The sequence below is a fragment of the Anser cygnoides genome, chromosome 3 (genome assembly GCF_040182565.1).
Source record: "Anser cygnoides isolate HZ-2024a breed goose chromosome 3, Taihu_goose_T2T_genome, whole genome shotgun sequence".
NCBI lineage: Eukaryota > Metazoa > Chordata > Aves > Anseriformes > Anatidae > Anser > Anser cygnoides.
The window spans coordinates 35,203,331-35,221,122 of record NC_089875.1 but is presented as its reverse complement, the minus strand read 5'-3'; the positions used below and the strand labels follow the sequence as shown (position 1 = coordinate 35,221,122).

The 17,792-nt window shown below is 34.7% G+C and overlaps 1 protein-coding gene across 8 annotated transcripts in view; it reads left to right on the top strand.

The window, feature by feature from the left end:
* Positions 1 to 17,792, top strand: part of BIRC6 (baculoviral IAP repeat containing 6) — a 177,263-nt gene that overhangs the window by 95,019 nt on the left and 64,452 nt on the right. For 7 of the 8 annotated variants that reach the window (XM_066993895.1, XM_048047739.2, XM_066993892.1 and 4 more), the window contains 9 exons: positions 1,625 to 1,825; positions 2,468 to 2,747; positions 5,127 to 5,383; positions 6,552 to 6,660; positions 7,193 to 7,414; positions 10,342 to 11,122; positions 12,109 to 12,252; positions 14,040 to 14,169; positions 16,793 to 16,924. In XM_066993895.1, coding sequence (XP_066849996.1) covers positions 1,625 to 1,825; positions 2,468 to 2,747; positions 5,127 to 5,383; positions 6,552 to 6,660; positions 7,193 to 7,414; positions 10,342 to 11,122; positions 12,109 to 12,252; positions 14,040 to 14,169; positions 16,793 to 16,924 — 2,256 coding nt within the window. The remainder of the gene's footprint in view (positions 1 to 1,624; positions 1,826 to 2,467; positions 2,748 to 5,126; positions 5,384 to 6,551; positions 6,661 to 7,192; positions 7,415 to 10,341; positions 11,123 to 12,108; positions 12,253 to 14,039; positions 14,170 to 16,792; positions 16,925 to 17,792) is intronic. The other variant, XM_066993893.1, reaches the window with a different exon arrangement.

Here is a 17,792-nt window from a genome sequence, read left to right as displayed (position 1 = left end):
TCTCGATAGGGGAAAGAAGGGAGTGGTCTGTATGTGATGTAGCCACTGCATCAAGGTAGCTCCCTTCCTCCCCTGGGTTATTTGGATACCCAGGTCCAGCCCAGTTTTTGCGGTAGTCGCACTAAGACTCACTGACTTCACTTAACAGGCATCAGGTTTGATCCAGCTTTTACAGAAGTGTTGCAAAGACAGGTGATACAGAATGAGCCTGAGTTAGGTCAAACAGAGTAGCAGATGCTGGAGCACTGGACTACTTCTGCTGATGCTGCTCTCATGCTTGCACCTAATTGCACCGATGGTACTTGCATAAATATTTGTTAGAATTGCAGTGCTGTTTTGGTATGAATACAGTGGCTGCTGCTTTTTGAAATGCATGTGTTTTGAGATGTAGATGCCTTCTAATATTTTACTGAGGCTTTTTATTCCACTACTTGTGTCTTAATGATCCGTGTTGCTGCCCGCTAACCTATTGTAGCCAATGAATGTGTGTATACATATATATTAATTTATATATATATAATATCCAATGTCTCACTGTCAGGAGTGAAGAAAGATTTATTTTATTTTATTTTTAATTTTTGGAAGAACTGTAGGATAAGAGAGAAGTCCCTTCAGTCCTCTCATGCAAATTTAAAAGAATCAAATAAAATAATTTGGCAGAATATGGGACCATTAGAAATCTTCTACTTTGCTATTCACAAATTTTGAAGAGGTAAATCTGATAAACCTGCAAATGTTGGTAGTTAATTCCTTTAAGTAGTAAGAGTCCTAAAGATAGATCACAGTGGTTTCTTGTATGCCTCACCACTAAACTTCCAAAATGCTGCAGTTATTGGTATTCTTCTATGAGTGTATCTATCTTCATACTCTCAACTGAAAGTAAAATATTCTTTTAAATGTACCTTACGATTTTTTTCACTTTCTACACATGGATTCTCATCATGTGGTGTTCTCAGACACAAACTGGATACATTTGGGATAATAGTCTGTCAAAATGTGTACTCCAGGAATTCACCTCCAATAAGCAATTCAGTCATGGGACGAGGCTAGAGCTGCTCTAAAGTAAAACACCCCAAGTGTGTGTAATTAGAACAGCACAGATCTGGTCTTGGTGTGCCATACAACTTGCTGGAAGACATAGCCTATGTCTTTCATTCTTAAATCCTACTAAGGTTTGAAAAACATATAGTTCATGTGGTCATAGGCTTTCGGTTTTGGTGCCTTATTTTAGAAAAAAGGTTTTCATGTTAAACAGAGCTTTTTCAGAAAAATGTTAGCAGACTTCAGTTATAAAGGTATTTGTTACCATTCTAATACTTAAACCTTTAAAACTTTAAGTATGTTAACTATGAATTAACAGAGGTCAAGTTCTAAGCATACTGGTCAACCTGCACCTTTTTGTTTCGTTTGTTTTTATAATTAGATCTTGATGGAAAGTTTAGGGTTTTGGTAGCAAATAGCAAAAAGTAAAACACTTAAGCAGTTCTCATTATTGTATTTGGAATGTATGAATAAACTAAAACAGGTGAGATAGAAAAAAGTGTTTTCCACAATTCAGGCCGTAAGTTGATCTAGGTTTTATTAATAAATATTAATAATGTAAATACTGCTGTTTTTTTTGAAGGTTCAATCACCTCAAGCAGCCCCACTGCCCAACCTGCTGAAGTACTGTTACAGGCTACTCCTCCACATAGAAGAGCTCGGTCTGCTGCGTGGTCATACATATTTTTACCTGAGGAAGCTTGGTGTGATCTTACAATTCATCTTCCTGCAGCAGTGCTGCTCAAAGAGATCCATATCCAGCCTCATCTGGCCTCTCTTGCAAGTAAGTAGATTTGCTAACATTGATGCTGGTTGGAGCATTTGAAGGGTAAAATTTAGAAATTATAGAAAACATGTAATCAGAGAAACTAAAACTGATAAATTGTTTGAAGAATGACAATAAAATTAGTTAAAAAGCTTGATAGTTCTGCCTTTCATGAGAATCAAAAGCTCCAATTCTGCTTGATTTCTTATAGCTTAGGATAAGTTTTGTGGCATTAACATTAAATATGCCATGGAAATTGTCAAATGTCTCAAAACTCTGGAAGAGCATGATGTTGATCAGGAGCCTTCAGGCAAACTGATTTGGCATGGCATTTGGAATAAACCATGAGAGAAGCAGTTTTTCAGCTCTTACTGACATAGCCCAACCAGGGAAAATTTGGTATTTATACTGACAGGACTTGTTTTCATGTTAAAACTTCGGAATGAACTAATATAAACCATTTATCAAAATGCTTATGCATTTTACCATATGTCATCACACAGGACAAATACTCTAATTGCAGTTCTGTAGAGGTGTTTGCCTAAGATCATTTTCATCATCTTGTTCTGTATCTTTAACAGGAATGCATGTTTAATGTTTAAAATTCAAACTACTACCAATTTTTTGAGTAGTATTAAACGTTCTTATCTTACTCTGTAGCTTGCCCTTCATCAGTATCTGTTGAAATAAGTGCAGATGGTGTCAATATGTTACCTTTGTCAACTCCTGTTATCACAAGTGGTCTCACGTATATAAAAATCCAGCTTGTAAAAGCTGAAGTTGCCTCAGCTGTCTGTCTTCGTCTCCATCGTCCACGGGATGCTAGTACGTTAGGCCTCTCTCAAATCAAACTGTTGGGCCTCACAGCTTTTGGAAACACCTCGTCTGCAACAGTCAATAATCCATTCCTTCCCTCTGAGGATCAGGTCTCTAAAACAAGGTAAGCCTCTGGTAGCAGTGGCCTGAGACTGGAGGAACAGTTTGTGGTTTATCTTTATGCTGTTCTTTGCTCTGAGTAGCAAACTGTATTCGTGAGTAGCTGGTTTTGTATTTTAACATTTAGATTCGAACGTTTAAAGAATTTGTTATAAATATCTTAGATTTCTATTCTGTTGTTTTACAGTAAGCAGTACTTCTCTCTTTTTTTGCAGCATGCTTAATCTGCATGTGTAAAAGGGTGTGTTTCATCCCTGTAATGATGAAAGAATACAAAAGATAGGAAAGCACTCAGTTCTGTTTCTTCAATGTGTAGGCAGTTGGTTCAAAAAATTAACTAACAGCATATTTCCTATCTCTACTGAAGTCAGGAGACTTATATTGTAAGTATTGAAGCAGGAATAGAAATAGGGCAGTAAAACGTTTTGTGCAATTCGTATCCAATATTTCTGTTTGCAAACATTTGAGAAATATGAACTGAAAGTTGTGATTTTGGCTTATCAGCAAGATTTTTCAAAAGGTTTTACTTGTTTAGGTGGCATCTTGAATTTCTTACTTATCTGTAAAATTAAAATAAATAAACTTTTAAAGACTGCCTCAAAATCAATATTTGAGTTTTCCAACTTTGAATTTAATTATTTTTGGGTTAATATTTTAGGTTTCTGGGTTCCACTGAAATCTAGCTTACTAAATTGTTAAAAATCATGACTTTGAAATATATCACCTTTGAACTTTAATGTTTATAAATTTGAAAAGAGAGCATGGGAAAGTTTTTAAAAAATTTTATTCCGTTGGGAAAAATTTTGGGAGAGTAAGAAAATTCAGAGACCATGAACACTATCTGGTGTATATTGGATAAAAGCCATATAACTGAAACTGATCCTTGATCTTGAATAGCAGTGAAACAAATTATTATAGCCAATTATACTATTGTTATATTTGTACTTCAAAAAAGTTAACTTAGAGTTGCACAAACATAAGCAGTATCTAAAAAAGTGAGTGTACATTGTGAGGGTCCTGAAATTTTTTATCGTGGTTTTCAGCTTACTTTAAGTATCCCAATAAACTAATGTGAGTAATAGGATAGATATATTAAATAAACTTGGATATAATTTTCTTTGAGATATTGTCGGCACTTGCTCATTCCTTAAATGATAAATATTTTGGAATAAATTATTCCTAAAATAAAAGTGTAAACTTCCTTTAAGATACATGTACGAGCTTCCCGTAGTTAAAAAAAAAAAAAAAAAAAAAAAGGTGGATAAAGTTTGCTGTGAAGATAAGGTGACTTGTTATTTTAGAACTTGTTAGTGAAAAGGTGTCATTTGTTTCATGTGGAACTTAGACTGCAGTCTTGTTCATAATGCTCGTTTAAACAGCACTGTAGTGTATTTTTTTATAAATAAATTCTAACCGATACATTTCTAAATTGATCCAGTTAGAGTAGATTTGTTTTATTATTAAAAGGAATACTGAACAGCACAGTTAAAGAATAAGAGAGATGGGAGTGGGAAATGCAATGGTTAACAAATTTTGAATTTCTGCACTTTTTCTGTGCTTCTTATATTAGGTAGGACTCCATACTCACTAAGGTTCACTGTAATTTATTGTAGATATTTATGACTGAAAAGGTGCATGTCTAGCCTTGCCATTGCAAACTTCTAATCCTCTTAAACACTGCTATTTTTAGGGAAGCTATGCAAATGTATAATTCTAATGCCAACTACTACTGCAGGATTTTGACCTTATGAATATTAATAAATCAAATGGTGCCTAAGTGAGGCAATTGGCTTTTTTTAGCTTTCACATTTATATTGTGGTCAGCTCCTTTTAATGTTTAAAAAAAAATAAAAATTGCAAAAGCAAACCAAGAAAAGCCCACACCACTGCTCCAGAGACCCCACAAATCTGAGGTACTAATCGGCTGGCCGTGTTGGAAGAAATATGTAGTTAAATCAAGAAATCCTGAGAAGCTTTAGTAATAAATCCTGCAGGCTGTCTAACTTTTCCTATTATATGTGCAAGTATTGCAGGCTGTAAGGCATGCTTCAAAACTAGAAAAGAATGCATGTGGCCAAAAAGTTTGTTTTTATCCCTCTACACAATATTAGGTTAAAAAATAAATGCATAAAAATACTACCTCTACCCACAAACTCTGTCTTTCTTAAAACCTTAAGCCAGTAGTTACAACAGCAATACTAGGGTACGTTACGTTGTACTCTTAGATTCAGTTATTTTAATTTACTTTTCTCATACGATGTCTGATTGCATCACAGCGGTTTTCTGCAGTACTTGTCATAGAATCTAATGTAGGTAGTTATAGATGAAAAATAAAATAATGAGAAAATGATACATTAGCTCATTTTGCTGTTTTCCTTTTCAGTATTGGATGGTTAAGATTATTACACCACTGCCTCACTCACATAAGTGATTTAGAAGGAATGATGGCTAGTGCTGCAGCACCCACTGCTAATCTGTTGCAGACCTGTGCTGCGTTACTGATGTCACCGTACTGTGGTATGCATTCTCCAAACATTGAGGCTGTGCTTGTAAAAATTGGGCTGCAGTCCACCAGAATAGGCCTCAAATTGATTGACATTCTTCTAAGAAACTGCTCGGCATCAGGGAGTGATCCTGCAGGTGAGTGCAATGTCTGTCTTTTCAGTTGTTAATGAAAAATCTGCTTGTGCAAATGTACAAATACAGTGTATTTGTGTGTTACTTTCTGAGTCTGAATTTTGCTTGCCAGAACTTTCCATTGTGTTTCTTGCTATCACGTAACTTGCTATTTTTTGAGTATCACAGAGTATCACAGTGTATGAGTAGCTCTACAATAGTAAAACAGTGCAACCACTATTGTTTTGATTGGTGTAAAACATATAATTAGGGGAATGTTTTGAAGTTACAAGAGTAGGCCATGCAATATATTGCAAGTGCAGCTGTGTATATATGTGTAGATGCCTTGTATAGATGTTTCAACGTAACGAATATATCGGAGTATTTTTAAGGAAAATAAGTACAGCAATATTTGGGCTGTAACAATCTATAGCACAGAGTAAATTCTGAATAGTGGTAAGTGAGAACTTGAACAACTGATCAGTGAAATGCACTGTTTTTCATGTGTTTATGACTATCTCACTTTCCTTTGCTGTTTTGTGGCTTTGTAAATGAAAGAAATATGAATTCTTATCTGTCCTTCTTTGAAGTTTCTGGTACTAGCAGAAAGCACATTTTCAAAATGACTTCTATGGCATGCTTCACCAAGAGTTAATGTTCCAGTGTAGCCCACTGTCTTTTATTGGAATGCAGTTAGATAGGAGAGTAGTTTTCTAAAGGGCAGGGGATGAAGAACACAGCAAGAAAATGAGTAGGAACCAGTCCAAGGAATTCCTGGGCCTTAGTCCTGTTGATGGAAAATGGAGTTAAATAAGTTTCCGTATTGAGATAAACGTTTTTTTCTGTGAAGCGTGAGGTTTGACAACTCTATTTGTATTAGTTAATGTGTTTTTGGAATATGTTGAAGAAAATCCTGATAGTTAAACCTGTAAGTCTTATCTGATTCATGCACTGATTTTTTTTTCTTTGTTAGTAAGGCTGATTGTTGCATTGAACATATAAAATGTGCAATATTGTGATAGCGGTGCATATAAGAGTTGTTTGTTAATGGCAAAGCTCAATTCAGTCTTAATAACAATTTCATGAGTACTTTTTAAAGATACATATGTAAGTACTTCTATTATTTTCCCCTCTTCCCCCCCTCCTTTTTTTTTTTTTTTTTTTTTTTTTTTTTTTTTTTTAATGCGGCAAGATCTGAATAGCCCTTTACTGTTTGGAAGATTAAATGGTCTCTCTTCTGACTCCACAATAGACATTCTTTATCAGCTTGGAACAACTCAGGATCCTGGAACGAAAGATAGGTAATGTTATTTGGATTGTCATAAGGAAGCATAAATAAAAATGATTTGCTAAATAGTGGCTTTGTGTTACTGCACAAAATTTAAAATCTACTTGTTGTAATCTGTTTGAAATTTGATTATTACACGATAGCTTGAAAGTGCAGAAATCTAAAGATGCCTTTCAGCTTTCCCTCCTAGCTGTTTCTGTCCTTTGCACAGAATGCATCCCTCTCTTTTTATCTCTTACAAAAGTTATAAAACTTAGAGTTCAACTGACTTTTCTCTCAGATACTTAGAACTTATTTACCTTCTATGTTTTCTTTCTCTGTACAAAGCAAGCTTACATTTAGCTGCCTAAGATGATATGTGTTTTTAATTAATCTTACCCTGTTAGTGATCTAAGGCTTGCAAAAGTGAGTTTGAGCTCGCTCTTGAACTCTGCTTCAAAAGAAGCGATAAATATGTAAATCAGATTAACTTGCTGTCTTGGAGTAATTTGGTTTTGAGTGTGTCTTTGACCCTTTATAATGTATTACATCATCTTGCCTTCCAGAATTCAAGCATTGTTGAAATGGGTCAGTGATTCTGCAAGAGTTGCTGCTATGAAAAAAAGTGGCCGGGTCAGCTACATTTGTCCAAATAGCTCAACAAGAGAGTATGGTCTTTTGATGCCATCTCCTTCCCATTTGCATTGCGTAGCAGCAATTTTGTGGCATAGTTATGAACTGCTTGTTGAATACGATTTACCAGCGTTGCTGGACAGAGAACTCTTTGAGTAAGTAAAGCAAGCAAAGTATTGTACCTTGTATTTTTGTAACTAAACTATTTGTTCACTGAATTGATACAGCTTCAAGTGGAAAACGTTGTGAAAATTGTCATCCCTGATGCTAATTGATAGAGTAAATACTTAAAGATGTCTAAACAGGTAGCTTTGTAGTTCTAAAAACAAAACTTCAGATACTGCAGGCGTAACTGAGTTGAAAAACAAAATTAACACCAAAACAGTAAATCTATGTATGTGCTAACACATGTGAAAGGTATTCTGTTACATGTTTTTGTTTCTGTTTTTTTGAAATGGATAAGTCTGGATTGTTATTGTTTAAAATGGAGCATTTGCAGTAATTTTCAGAATAACTACAAATCACGCTCTTCATTGGTGTCCTGTTATATAAGCATTATTACTCATGCATGCAGTATCTTTAAGTGATAGCTAAGTGCTCAGGTCAAAGAGGGAAGGATTGTTTTTCTGGAGTCACCAATTTTGTGCCTGCCATAGCCTGATTTGAAAGAAACAAATTACAAAATCTTAAGTGAAACTTGAACTTTGAATTTGTGGGTGTTTGTTGCTTGATTCTAAAGGAAAAAACACCCTTAACAACAATGTATTTGAGTCCGCATGAAAAATATACGAGATAACAGTGTTTCCTAATTTATGTTGCTCACCGATTTCTTCTATGTAAAGAAAACAAGAAAGAGAAGCCAAGATGGCTTTGTTTCATATGTATTGTAAAAATGTAGCTGCTGAAGTCCTGTGTCTAGTAAAGAAAACATCTTTCATTTGTACCTTTTGAATGCAATTCCAATTACTGAAAGGAACTTTGATAGCACATAATATTTTGTTGCCCGTAGGAACCTTTTATATTTTCTTCTCTACCTTATTTTCTTCTTTAGGTACAAACATTCAGATACTGGGAAATGTCCGAGTTATGGTCATTGGTAAAAGCATGTGGAGCTTTGTATATGTGCAGCATAGCGGTCTTCAGATGTATACTACTAACTAGGCCTTTTCCTGAAGTACATCAGTGTTACTGTCTTATAAATAATTGTTAATTCAAAATGAGCTTGTTCATTTTGGGAATCAATTTAAGGATTTTAAATTGCTTGTCAATGAGCCCTTTCAGGAATAAGAAAATACATTTTATCAATTTTAACATTTGAAAAGGAAGAGCTGTAATAAAATACATTTCCTAAAATGGATAACCCTTTTGGATTTGCATCAATATGAAAGTGGGTTTAATAACTGACTTTCCATTCTTCAGAGAGAATGTGTTTTCATCATAGGATGAAATGAAGAAATACTAATAAAACTATTGCACCTAGTTTCAGTATACATGTTGCAATATAGTCCTGTTCCTCTACCTCCTGCCAACTAAAACTATAATTCATATCAACCAGCATATGGAGCAAATTACATATTTTTAATGAATACAAAAGGATTTTTGTCAGACATGGGTAAAATAATTCTTCTGATAAAAATAACATCCTCCGTGTATTCTTCATCCTCTTTGATATTTTAACTTCTGAAATATTTTTGTTGATTCTAGCCATAACTCTTTATTTCTCCTTCATGTCATATTTCATTTCTCTTTTGGATGTATTTTCCAATCATCCCCATTTTTCATTTCAATATTTCTGTTTTGGACGATGGATGCTAAATTATTCCTTAGTTATTTTTCATCTAGTTGGAAAAGAATCTTATTTTTCACAGAGCATGAACTTACCCAGAAAATTTTGGCAGAAGGATTGCGTGAATATATAGTTGGAGAAGAGTTAAAGTGTGCCTTTATTGCATGTGGACTTTATTAAAAAAAAAAAAAATACTTGGCATGTAGAAAATTTTCCTGAAGTCATAGGTCCACTTGGTCACTGAGATGACTTGTTCGTGTTTTATCTTAGTGTTTTTTAATCAGCCAGCAATAGAGCTATTTTTTGTTAGACCCATGTTCTCTTTTAGACTCTTCGAGTCCCTTTGACTAAACATAAAATAACACTTCTATCCAGAAGAGGGAAGAACAGTCCTTGTCTTCAAACAGGAAATGTGATATGTGATGATAGATCCAAACTTATTAAAAATTAACATTGAGGTGGCATAAGGTGTGCGTCGCCTGTGGATGTAAAGGTTAAGGTTATGTAACTTATTTACAGTGCCATGGTAATGCAAACGTGGTTCAGAAAACCCATGCTTTTTTTTTTTTTATAAAGTACTTCACCTACTCTGAACAAGTTTGTATGAAAAAATAATGTTTTCACTGATTCACAAATAGCACTTCAAAAGTATAAACTAAATAATAGGAGCAAAATTAGCTTTTGCACTCATGTGCTTTTGATTAACATTTCAGCTAATAGTATTTGAATAGAAGTGAGTTCAAAGGTAGATAGAATTTTACTATCTCTCAGGAATAATTCTGCTGTTAACTTGTGTCCTAAGGAGGGCAAGGATGATGTCATTCAACCAACAAAAAGAAAAAAAAATAAAAAGGATATGTATTAAAATATTTTCATTTTTTACAAAGGATTGATTAAGAGAGCTTTGTGAAAATGGGCACGTGTTTTTCTAGTAGCTGCATCTTGGAGAGTTGAAAGCAAAAAGGGGGTTATGGTTAGCTCAGAAATGTGTAAATGTAAATTATGTGACAACTATCCGAAGTCTGAAATCCTGTCTTTCACTTGCAACATGCCAGAAGAATCAGTTCTTAACTATTTTAAATAAGGTATAATGAAATAAAATCAAACATAAGGATGAGGAATGCTGTCTGGGCAGCAAATGTCCTGCTGATACCGTGACACAAAAGAGGCTGTCAAACTTAGCTCAGAGTTTTGCCATAGTTTCTAGAATGGTTAATGTAGAAAGATAATGTATAAACTGAAAAAGGGAATGTGAGTGGCAAGTTATGTCTTGATGTGATTTTTTGTCTTCTACAGGTCGCTGTTTAACTGGTCCATGTCTCTTCCCTGCAACATGGTTTTGAAGAAAGCCGTTGACAGTTTGCTTTGCTCAATGTGCCACATCCACCCAAATTATTTTTCCTTACTCATGGGATGGATGGGTATCACTCCTCCTCCAATGCAGTGTCAACACAGACTGTCCATGACTGATGACAGCAAAAAGCAGGACCTCAGTTCATCTTTAACAGATGACTCTAAAAACGCACAAGCCCCTCTTGCACTAACAGAGTCCCACCTGGCTACTCTTGCTGCCTCATCTCAGTCTCCTGAAGCTATCAAGCAATTATTGGACTCAGGTTTGCCTTCACTGCTTGTAAGAAGTCTTGCTAGTTTCTGCTTTAACCATACTTCTAGCTCTGACTGCACTGCACAATCAATGGATATCACCCAGGATAGGCTCAGGAGGCATCATGTTCCACAGCACTTTAATAAAATGCCTATCACGGCAGACCTAGTTGCTCCTGTTCTCAGGTTTTTGACAGAAGTTGGCAACAGCCACATCATGAAGGATTGGTTGGGTGGTTCTGAAGTCAATCCATTGTGGACAGCACTTTTATTTCTGTTGTGCCATTCTGGTGCTACTTCTGGAGGACACAATGTGACTGCACAACAGACCAGTGCAAGATCTAGCTTGCTTTCTTCAACTGTAACAGCAGGGTTGACCACTCAACAGCGGACAGCAATTGAAAATGCAACAGTTGCTTTCTTCTTACAGTGCATTTCTTGCCATCCTAATAACCAGAGGCTTATGGCACAGGTGAGAGAAAAAACAAATGAAATTTTCATTTCTTTACTAATAACTACAGATGAAACTTGCCTAGTCCAAAATTTTAAAACTTGTTTTTTTAAGCTTTCTTTAAGGTGGTTGGTTGGTTGGTTTGGGTGTTGGTTTCTTTTGTAAGTTGTTATCAACTGAGTGAAATTTGTCTTAAAACTGTTAGCTTGTTGGCCCGACTTTGTAAAGTATAAAAATGTTTCAGCATGGCCGTTTAGTGCTGTGTATGGATTTGTATTCCTCTTGGCTGCATAAAGATGTATTTCTTGCCTTAATAAGACACTTTAGACCAAAATCCAAAATACTATATTTAAGTACATAGGATTAAACTCTTCTGAAGTAGAATTTGAAAATGAGGCTCCATACATATCTTTTAAATTAGAAAGTTAAGGGAGATTTTCTGGTTAATTTGTTTACACAACTGTACCTGCTGTGCAATTGGTGTTCAGGGATATGTGGACTGTTACAGAACAGTCTACTATTCTAATGGAGATTCATCTAATTTCCTCACAATTACTAACCTTTCAGACCTAGTTGAATAAAAGTATTTTTCTTTCAACATTAAGAATGTCTGGGAACAGATAACTTGAGTGGGGAAAAAAAAAAAAACACATTTCCATGTGAATGACCAGTACTAATACTCTAATGGTGTAGAAAATGTTTGCTTTACTAATATGAAAGCCATTTTTCTGAATACTTTATCTTCAACTCTCTCTTATTGAGTAGTCTGCATGTTTACAATTACTTTGATGCTGTAGTCAATATTTTGAATGTTAAAAAAAAAAAAAAGAGAAAAGAAAAACATCTGCTGTTGTTGATACTTTCTTCAGTGGTCCTTATTTCTAATCTGGTTTGAATGATAACTGGAAGGTGGATCTTAGGAACTGCCTACTATGGCTGTGTAGAGCTATATTTTAGAGACCTAAATATAGAAATATTTTAAATAGGATGTCATTTTGCATTCCCAGGTTCTCTGTGAATTGTTCCAGTCCTCTCCTCAGCGTGGGAACCTCCCAACCTCTGGAAATATTTCAGGATTTATTAGGAGGCTTTTTTTGCAACTGATGCTGGAGGATGAGAAAGTGACTTTGTTTCTTCAGTCCCCATGTCCAGTAAGAGTTTTTGATATCTGTATGGTGACCATGGATCAAATGTAGCCTAAAAAAAAAAATCTGTGTGTATTCAACTTTGAAAGGTCAGGCAGCAGCTTTTCCTACGATACACGTTTGGAAAGGAATGTTTTGGTGAATTGTAACTCAGCTTTTCAAAAGACAGTTTAAGGCACTGCTTTAAGTCAGAGCTATCTTACTGAAAACGTCATGATTCTGAAAGAATAGAAAGAATAGAAAACTGAAACCTTTTAATATTATCCTTAATCATTAGCAGCGAATCCTGATACAAGTTCTAGTCCATACACCAGTTTTTTATTATCAGTTTCACTGAGGAATTAGTTTTGAAGCTTCAAAACTGGCAGAGATCCTTTAACGTTAGCCACAACACCACAGATACATTTTTGAATGACAAATACTTGAACTGATTTGTAAAGCTAATGTATGCTTTTACATTTCTAAATGCTTCACCAGAACAGAGTTATAATCAATGACTGAACTGCTGTGCTGTCAGCTGAAGCCTGTGAATAAAAAAAACCTTCTGGAAAACGAGAAGTATTAAAAGATCTGATACTGCCAGACAAGGAAAAAAATATTTTCTACTTTGATTTCTGCTGTTCTTTCTGTATCTCAAAAGTAAAGTCCTACATGAAATACTACAGCAGGGAAACTTGATCAGGAAGTGTAAAATGAAAAAGGGACAGCAAATCAGTTTTTGTGCAAACACATTTGAATGTTTTTGTTTTAACCTGGCTCAGATGAATTGTTAGTATGGAGTTTGGCAACATGGAGGTAGCATCAATTTTCTAATAAGGCATTTTACATAGAACAGATTTTTGCAGAGAGTTACTGAGTAACTCTCTTAGTAAGTAAAAACAAAAACAAATTCTTGAAAATAAAGTTTTGAGGTAGTTCAGTTTCTTCTGTTAACAATACCAGGAAACAATTTGGCTGTTCTTACTGAGTAGAAGGAGGTTTCTCTTTTAACATCCAAAGAGAAGTCTTAGAAATAATATGAATGTGCAAAGCATATTTGTAGTATGTCCAACAACATAACCTTGAAAATATTGTATCCTCATTTTTATCTCTGAGGTTCCTACCAAAACTATATTTTATAAGCCAAATTCTCATTGTCATAAAGTGTTAAATTCATTTAAGAGTATTGCACAACACTAAATTGATTCTGTATATGAGTATTAGCAAATAGTTCTCCTGATGATGAGGGAAGGGAACAATAGCTCTCTTTGTAAAGAAAAGTCTGTAAACAGTTACTGCAAGAAAAGAACAATAAAAAAATACAATCAGAGCTTAGGCTAAAATATATTACTATATTTGAAATGTTTTAACTAGTAATGACTTAGATATATCATCTAGAATAAACTTTATGCTTGTCAGAGCACTAGAGAAATAACAACTTTCTCTATTACAATTATATTGTGATTTTTCCTAACTTAATTTCAGAAATTGTTGAAAGACTCTAACACTTAATTTTGTCTCATATACAGCTATTTAAAATATTTAATGATGATAATAAATATACTATATTGTTTCTTATGCTAAAAACATTCCAGGCTCTTTCAGCAAACTCTTTTGAGTTAAGAAATTATGTTTATCCAAATTTGATGCATTTTTACCGTAAACCTGTGACACTGAAGGATATGTAAGGTTTCTATTTCAGCTCACAGAAGACTTAATTTTATTTTGCTGAGGTGAGTTTATAAGAATTTAGTGTTTTAGCTTACTTCTGAATTTCAAATCATGTTAAAAGTTGACTTTTTTTTTTATTTCAGCTGTACAAAGGTAGAATTAATGCTACTAGTCATGTTATTCAACATCCAATGTATGGAGCTGGACACAAATTTCGTACTCTTCATTTGCCTGTCTCAACAACTCTAGCGGAAGTTCTTGATCGTGTGTCAGGCAAGTTTGCAATATTTCTTGTTTTATTTTTTAAGTAGTTTAAAAATGAAAAGGAAGCCTAAACTAAGTATTTCTTACATGTGTATTTGTAACGGTCTTAGGTATTTGCCAGATGTAACACAGAGGTCTCAATTGTAAGCTTTTGCAAATGCTTTGCATGTTCCACTTCCATCTTTTCCTTCCATAGGACTCAAATTCTGGTAACTTAGCTACCATTTTGATGGGGAAGGTTGGATTTTTGTTTTTGTTTTGTTTTTAAGTATTCATGTATGGTGTTGCAAATATAACTTGAGAGATTTAAGAATACAAGTGATACTGCAAATACTAGTCTTTAGAATGCCCTGTCTTTCACCCAGTCACTTAAATATTCCCAAATAATGGCACTTGAATATCCTGGAACTTAAAAGATTATCCCAAAATGAAGATGAAATGATGTTGCTATGAAAAGGACATTAATGAAAGATACATCTAATCTCTGTAGATACACATTTGTACATTATATAAAATTTTCAGTTTACTTACTAAATGGAGATTGAAAAGAATATCAAGAATTTCAAGGCATGAATTTATTTGAAATTTGAATAAAAATAAATAAGTAGTCACACTAGTTGAATATACATGGGGCAATGAATCTATAGGGGGCCCTGTTGACCAGGCCTCCGCATTCCATAATCAACTGTGAAGTGTGCACTTAGCTGCATACATGTCTGACTAGGTATGTATGTTCTTACACATGGTTATGTTCGTATATGTTTTTTTTAACTGCTCAGTGTAGGATCAAATTTAATTTCTGAAGCAGATCTCTGGAGTTCAGAGCAACTATGGCCTTTTTATGCCTGCTTAAAATCTTTATATTTAATTAATTAACAAATGCATTAGGGCAATAAATGTTACCTAATGAGCTGATAGAAGTACTGTAATGGTATTTGGCATTTCTAACACCAGATAAAACAACATTTACTTTGGGATGTTGATCAAAAATAGTGAAGTCTAGAAAAAATGCTTGAAGCTTATTTATCAGGGAATAATTTACTATTTCACATAGAAATCTATATTCACTTAGCATCCAGACATGATCGTGTGTGGATTGTTACCAAGGTCTCTAGTTCCTTGTGCTATTTACAGTCAGAATTGCTCTAATGGGGGAGACGGTCGTGCACATGAGGTACAGATCAGTTGTTGAGCAGTGACATAACCTGTACTGAATAGCTGCCTCGGTGGTGCATTGTGCTCAATTTGATAGCCAGTGCTAACAGGGACTGGGGAGGGGAATGTGATGATGTGACGTGCGGAAATGCACATAATTGAAATCGATCAAATGCTGACTGCTTAAGACGTCATAACTCTGCTTTATGCTACGGAATTGTTTCCTTTTAAATTGGAAAAATTAATTCTGGGAAAGTTCAGGTTCTTTTATGTTTTCCTCTCTCATCTGTTGTGATTTTTCTGATGGTATTAAGAGCTTTGTGGTTCTTACATGTCATTCAATGAAGTCCGTGGTTAGGATAGTAAAGGAGTTTTGAATATACAAGGAGTAAACTATGTGTTTAGGGTGATGGAGGGAGAGAAGGGATTGACTGGGGTGGAAAAGAAGAAAAGACTGCCACCTCTGTAACAATAGGAAGTCATGAAGATCCTGTGTTGGAAGCTTTCCCTTGGATTAATTTCTTTTTTTCTTTAACTATGCTACTAATGTTTTCTATTACATTAAGATCTCAAATTGATCATTTCATATGTTCTGCAAATATGAATCATAAGCACATTCATTTTGTACTTCTTTTCCCTGTCTTAAGAAAAAAGAAAGCATAGTATAAAATCATTGCTAAATCTGCTGCTCACATCCCTTCACCAGAAGAAGAAAATGTGCAGTGTCATGGTAGATAGGAATGCTTAGGATAAGTACCAGTTGTTTTGTATTCCATCCACCTTAGTTTTAATTTACTGGTTGTGACAAGTCAGGAAGACTGAACAACATCGGTGGATATTACTTGAATACTAAAAATACTGTTGCTTGAGCATCCTCAGTAGTTTAATTAACAAACTTTAAATCGTCTGTCAATAAATGGGCATTCAGTCCATGGGACCAAGCTAGAGCTACTCTGAAGTTTAAATAATACTAATGATTATTTTTTTAAAAGTCCATACCCAGTGTGAAATATGTATCCACAAATATATATATACACAGATGTATACATAAATAGACGAAAATTTAGTGTGAACGTTAAGTCCTCAGTAGTACAGCTTTACACTCTTATCTTCTCCAAAGCAATTGGAGAACGATTGGCAATTTTGATGCCAGTGTTGTAACTTACAAGGTGTAAAATAAACCACTGTTCTTCTAATCTCATTTTAGTTGGTTGCAGTTGTGTTTTAATGTACGTATACTTGACCTGTCATGTAGTAGTTTTAACAGTTTTAAATTGACTGAGGACTTTTTTTGGCAAGAGGAGGCCAGAATTACAATACTTTAATGTTTAGATATTTATAAGAACATTACTGCCCGAGATAGAAGTCTAAGCTGTGTAAACAGTTGAGAATAGTCATCTGAAGAGCCTAGAAACTGGTAACAAAATCAACTTGGTATCTTGAAATGTTTTTCTCTCCTGCTTTTCTTCTCATGTAGATACACCCAGCATCACAGCTAAGCTAATTAATGAACAGAAGGAAGATAAAGAAAAAAAGAACTATGAAGAAAAAGAAAAAGTTAAAGCAGAAAATGGATTCCAGGACAATTACAGTGTTGTTGTTGCTTCTGGTATGTTTTTTTCTTCCATCTTCTGAAAAAAAAGAATCTTTCTGACATTGTAAGTGAGGGAAAAATCGTATCTACCAAATAATTCATTTAATTACTGATGCTTAGAAAAAAATATAGTGCCCAGTTAATCTAAGTGGCTGCTAAGCAGCAAAGATGAGTTCCTGGCAGTAGAACTGCTGCCTTTACTGAATTATATACGTGGGCAAATTTGTACCTAAATGTGACTGTGGTATGTTGTGGATGCTGTGGCTAGTGTAGACACATACCTGGAGTATAGATTATATGGGAAGATATTAATATTTGTGTACTATTAATATTGGTTGGGTATTGATTCCTCAACCCTTCTGCAGTGCTTAGTGCATCGGAGTTTAACCACCTACTTCCGCAATATGTTTTGGAAATACAAGAATTCACGTACTTTGCATAACAACTGTGTTGAAAAACTCAGATGCTTAAGTCATATAAACACAAAACCATGTTATTCCACTTGGAAACCACAAATAAAGGGTCGTCTTCCAAAGCTTTCACCTTGTAAAAAATCACTTGAAGGTCCTTCTGAAATCACTCATATAAACCCTTCTCCAAAATTGCTATGGAGGTTATAGATTGAACACAGTAATCTCGCAGTGGTACAAGAAGATTACAGTTCAGGTGATGGCTATAGAGATAATTAGTCTTTCAGTTTGAAGTTTTGGTGTGTTTGGGAGATTATTAAACTTCAAACTACCCTTTTCCTGTCCAGCTTTCTGCCCTCGTTGAGCTTTCTTAATTTCATTTACACTTCGTGAAGCATGAAGAAGAGATGCTGATTTCCTTTGACTTCTGGCACCAATATTTCTTAAGCTTTTCCTTCCAGGATTTTAGATGT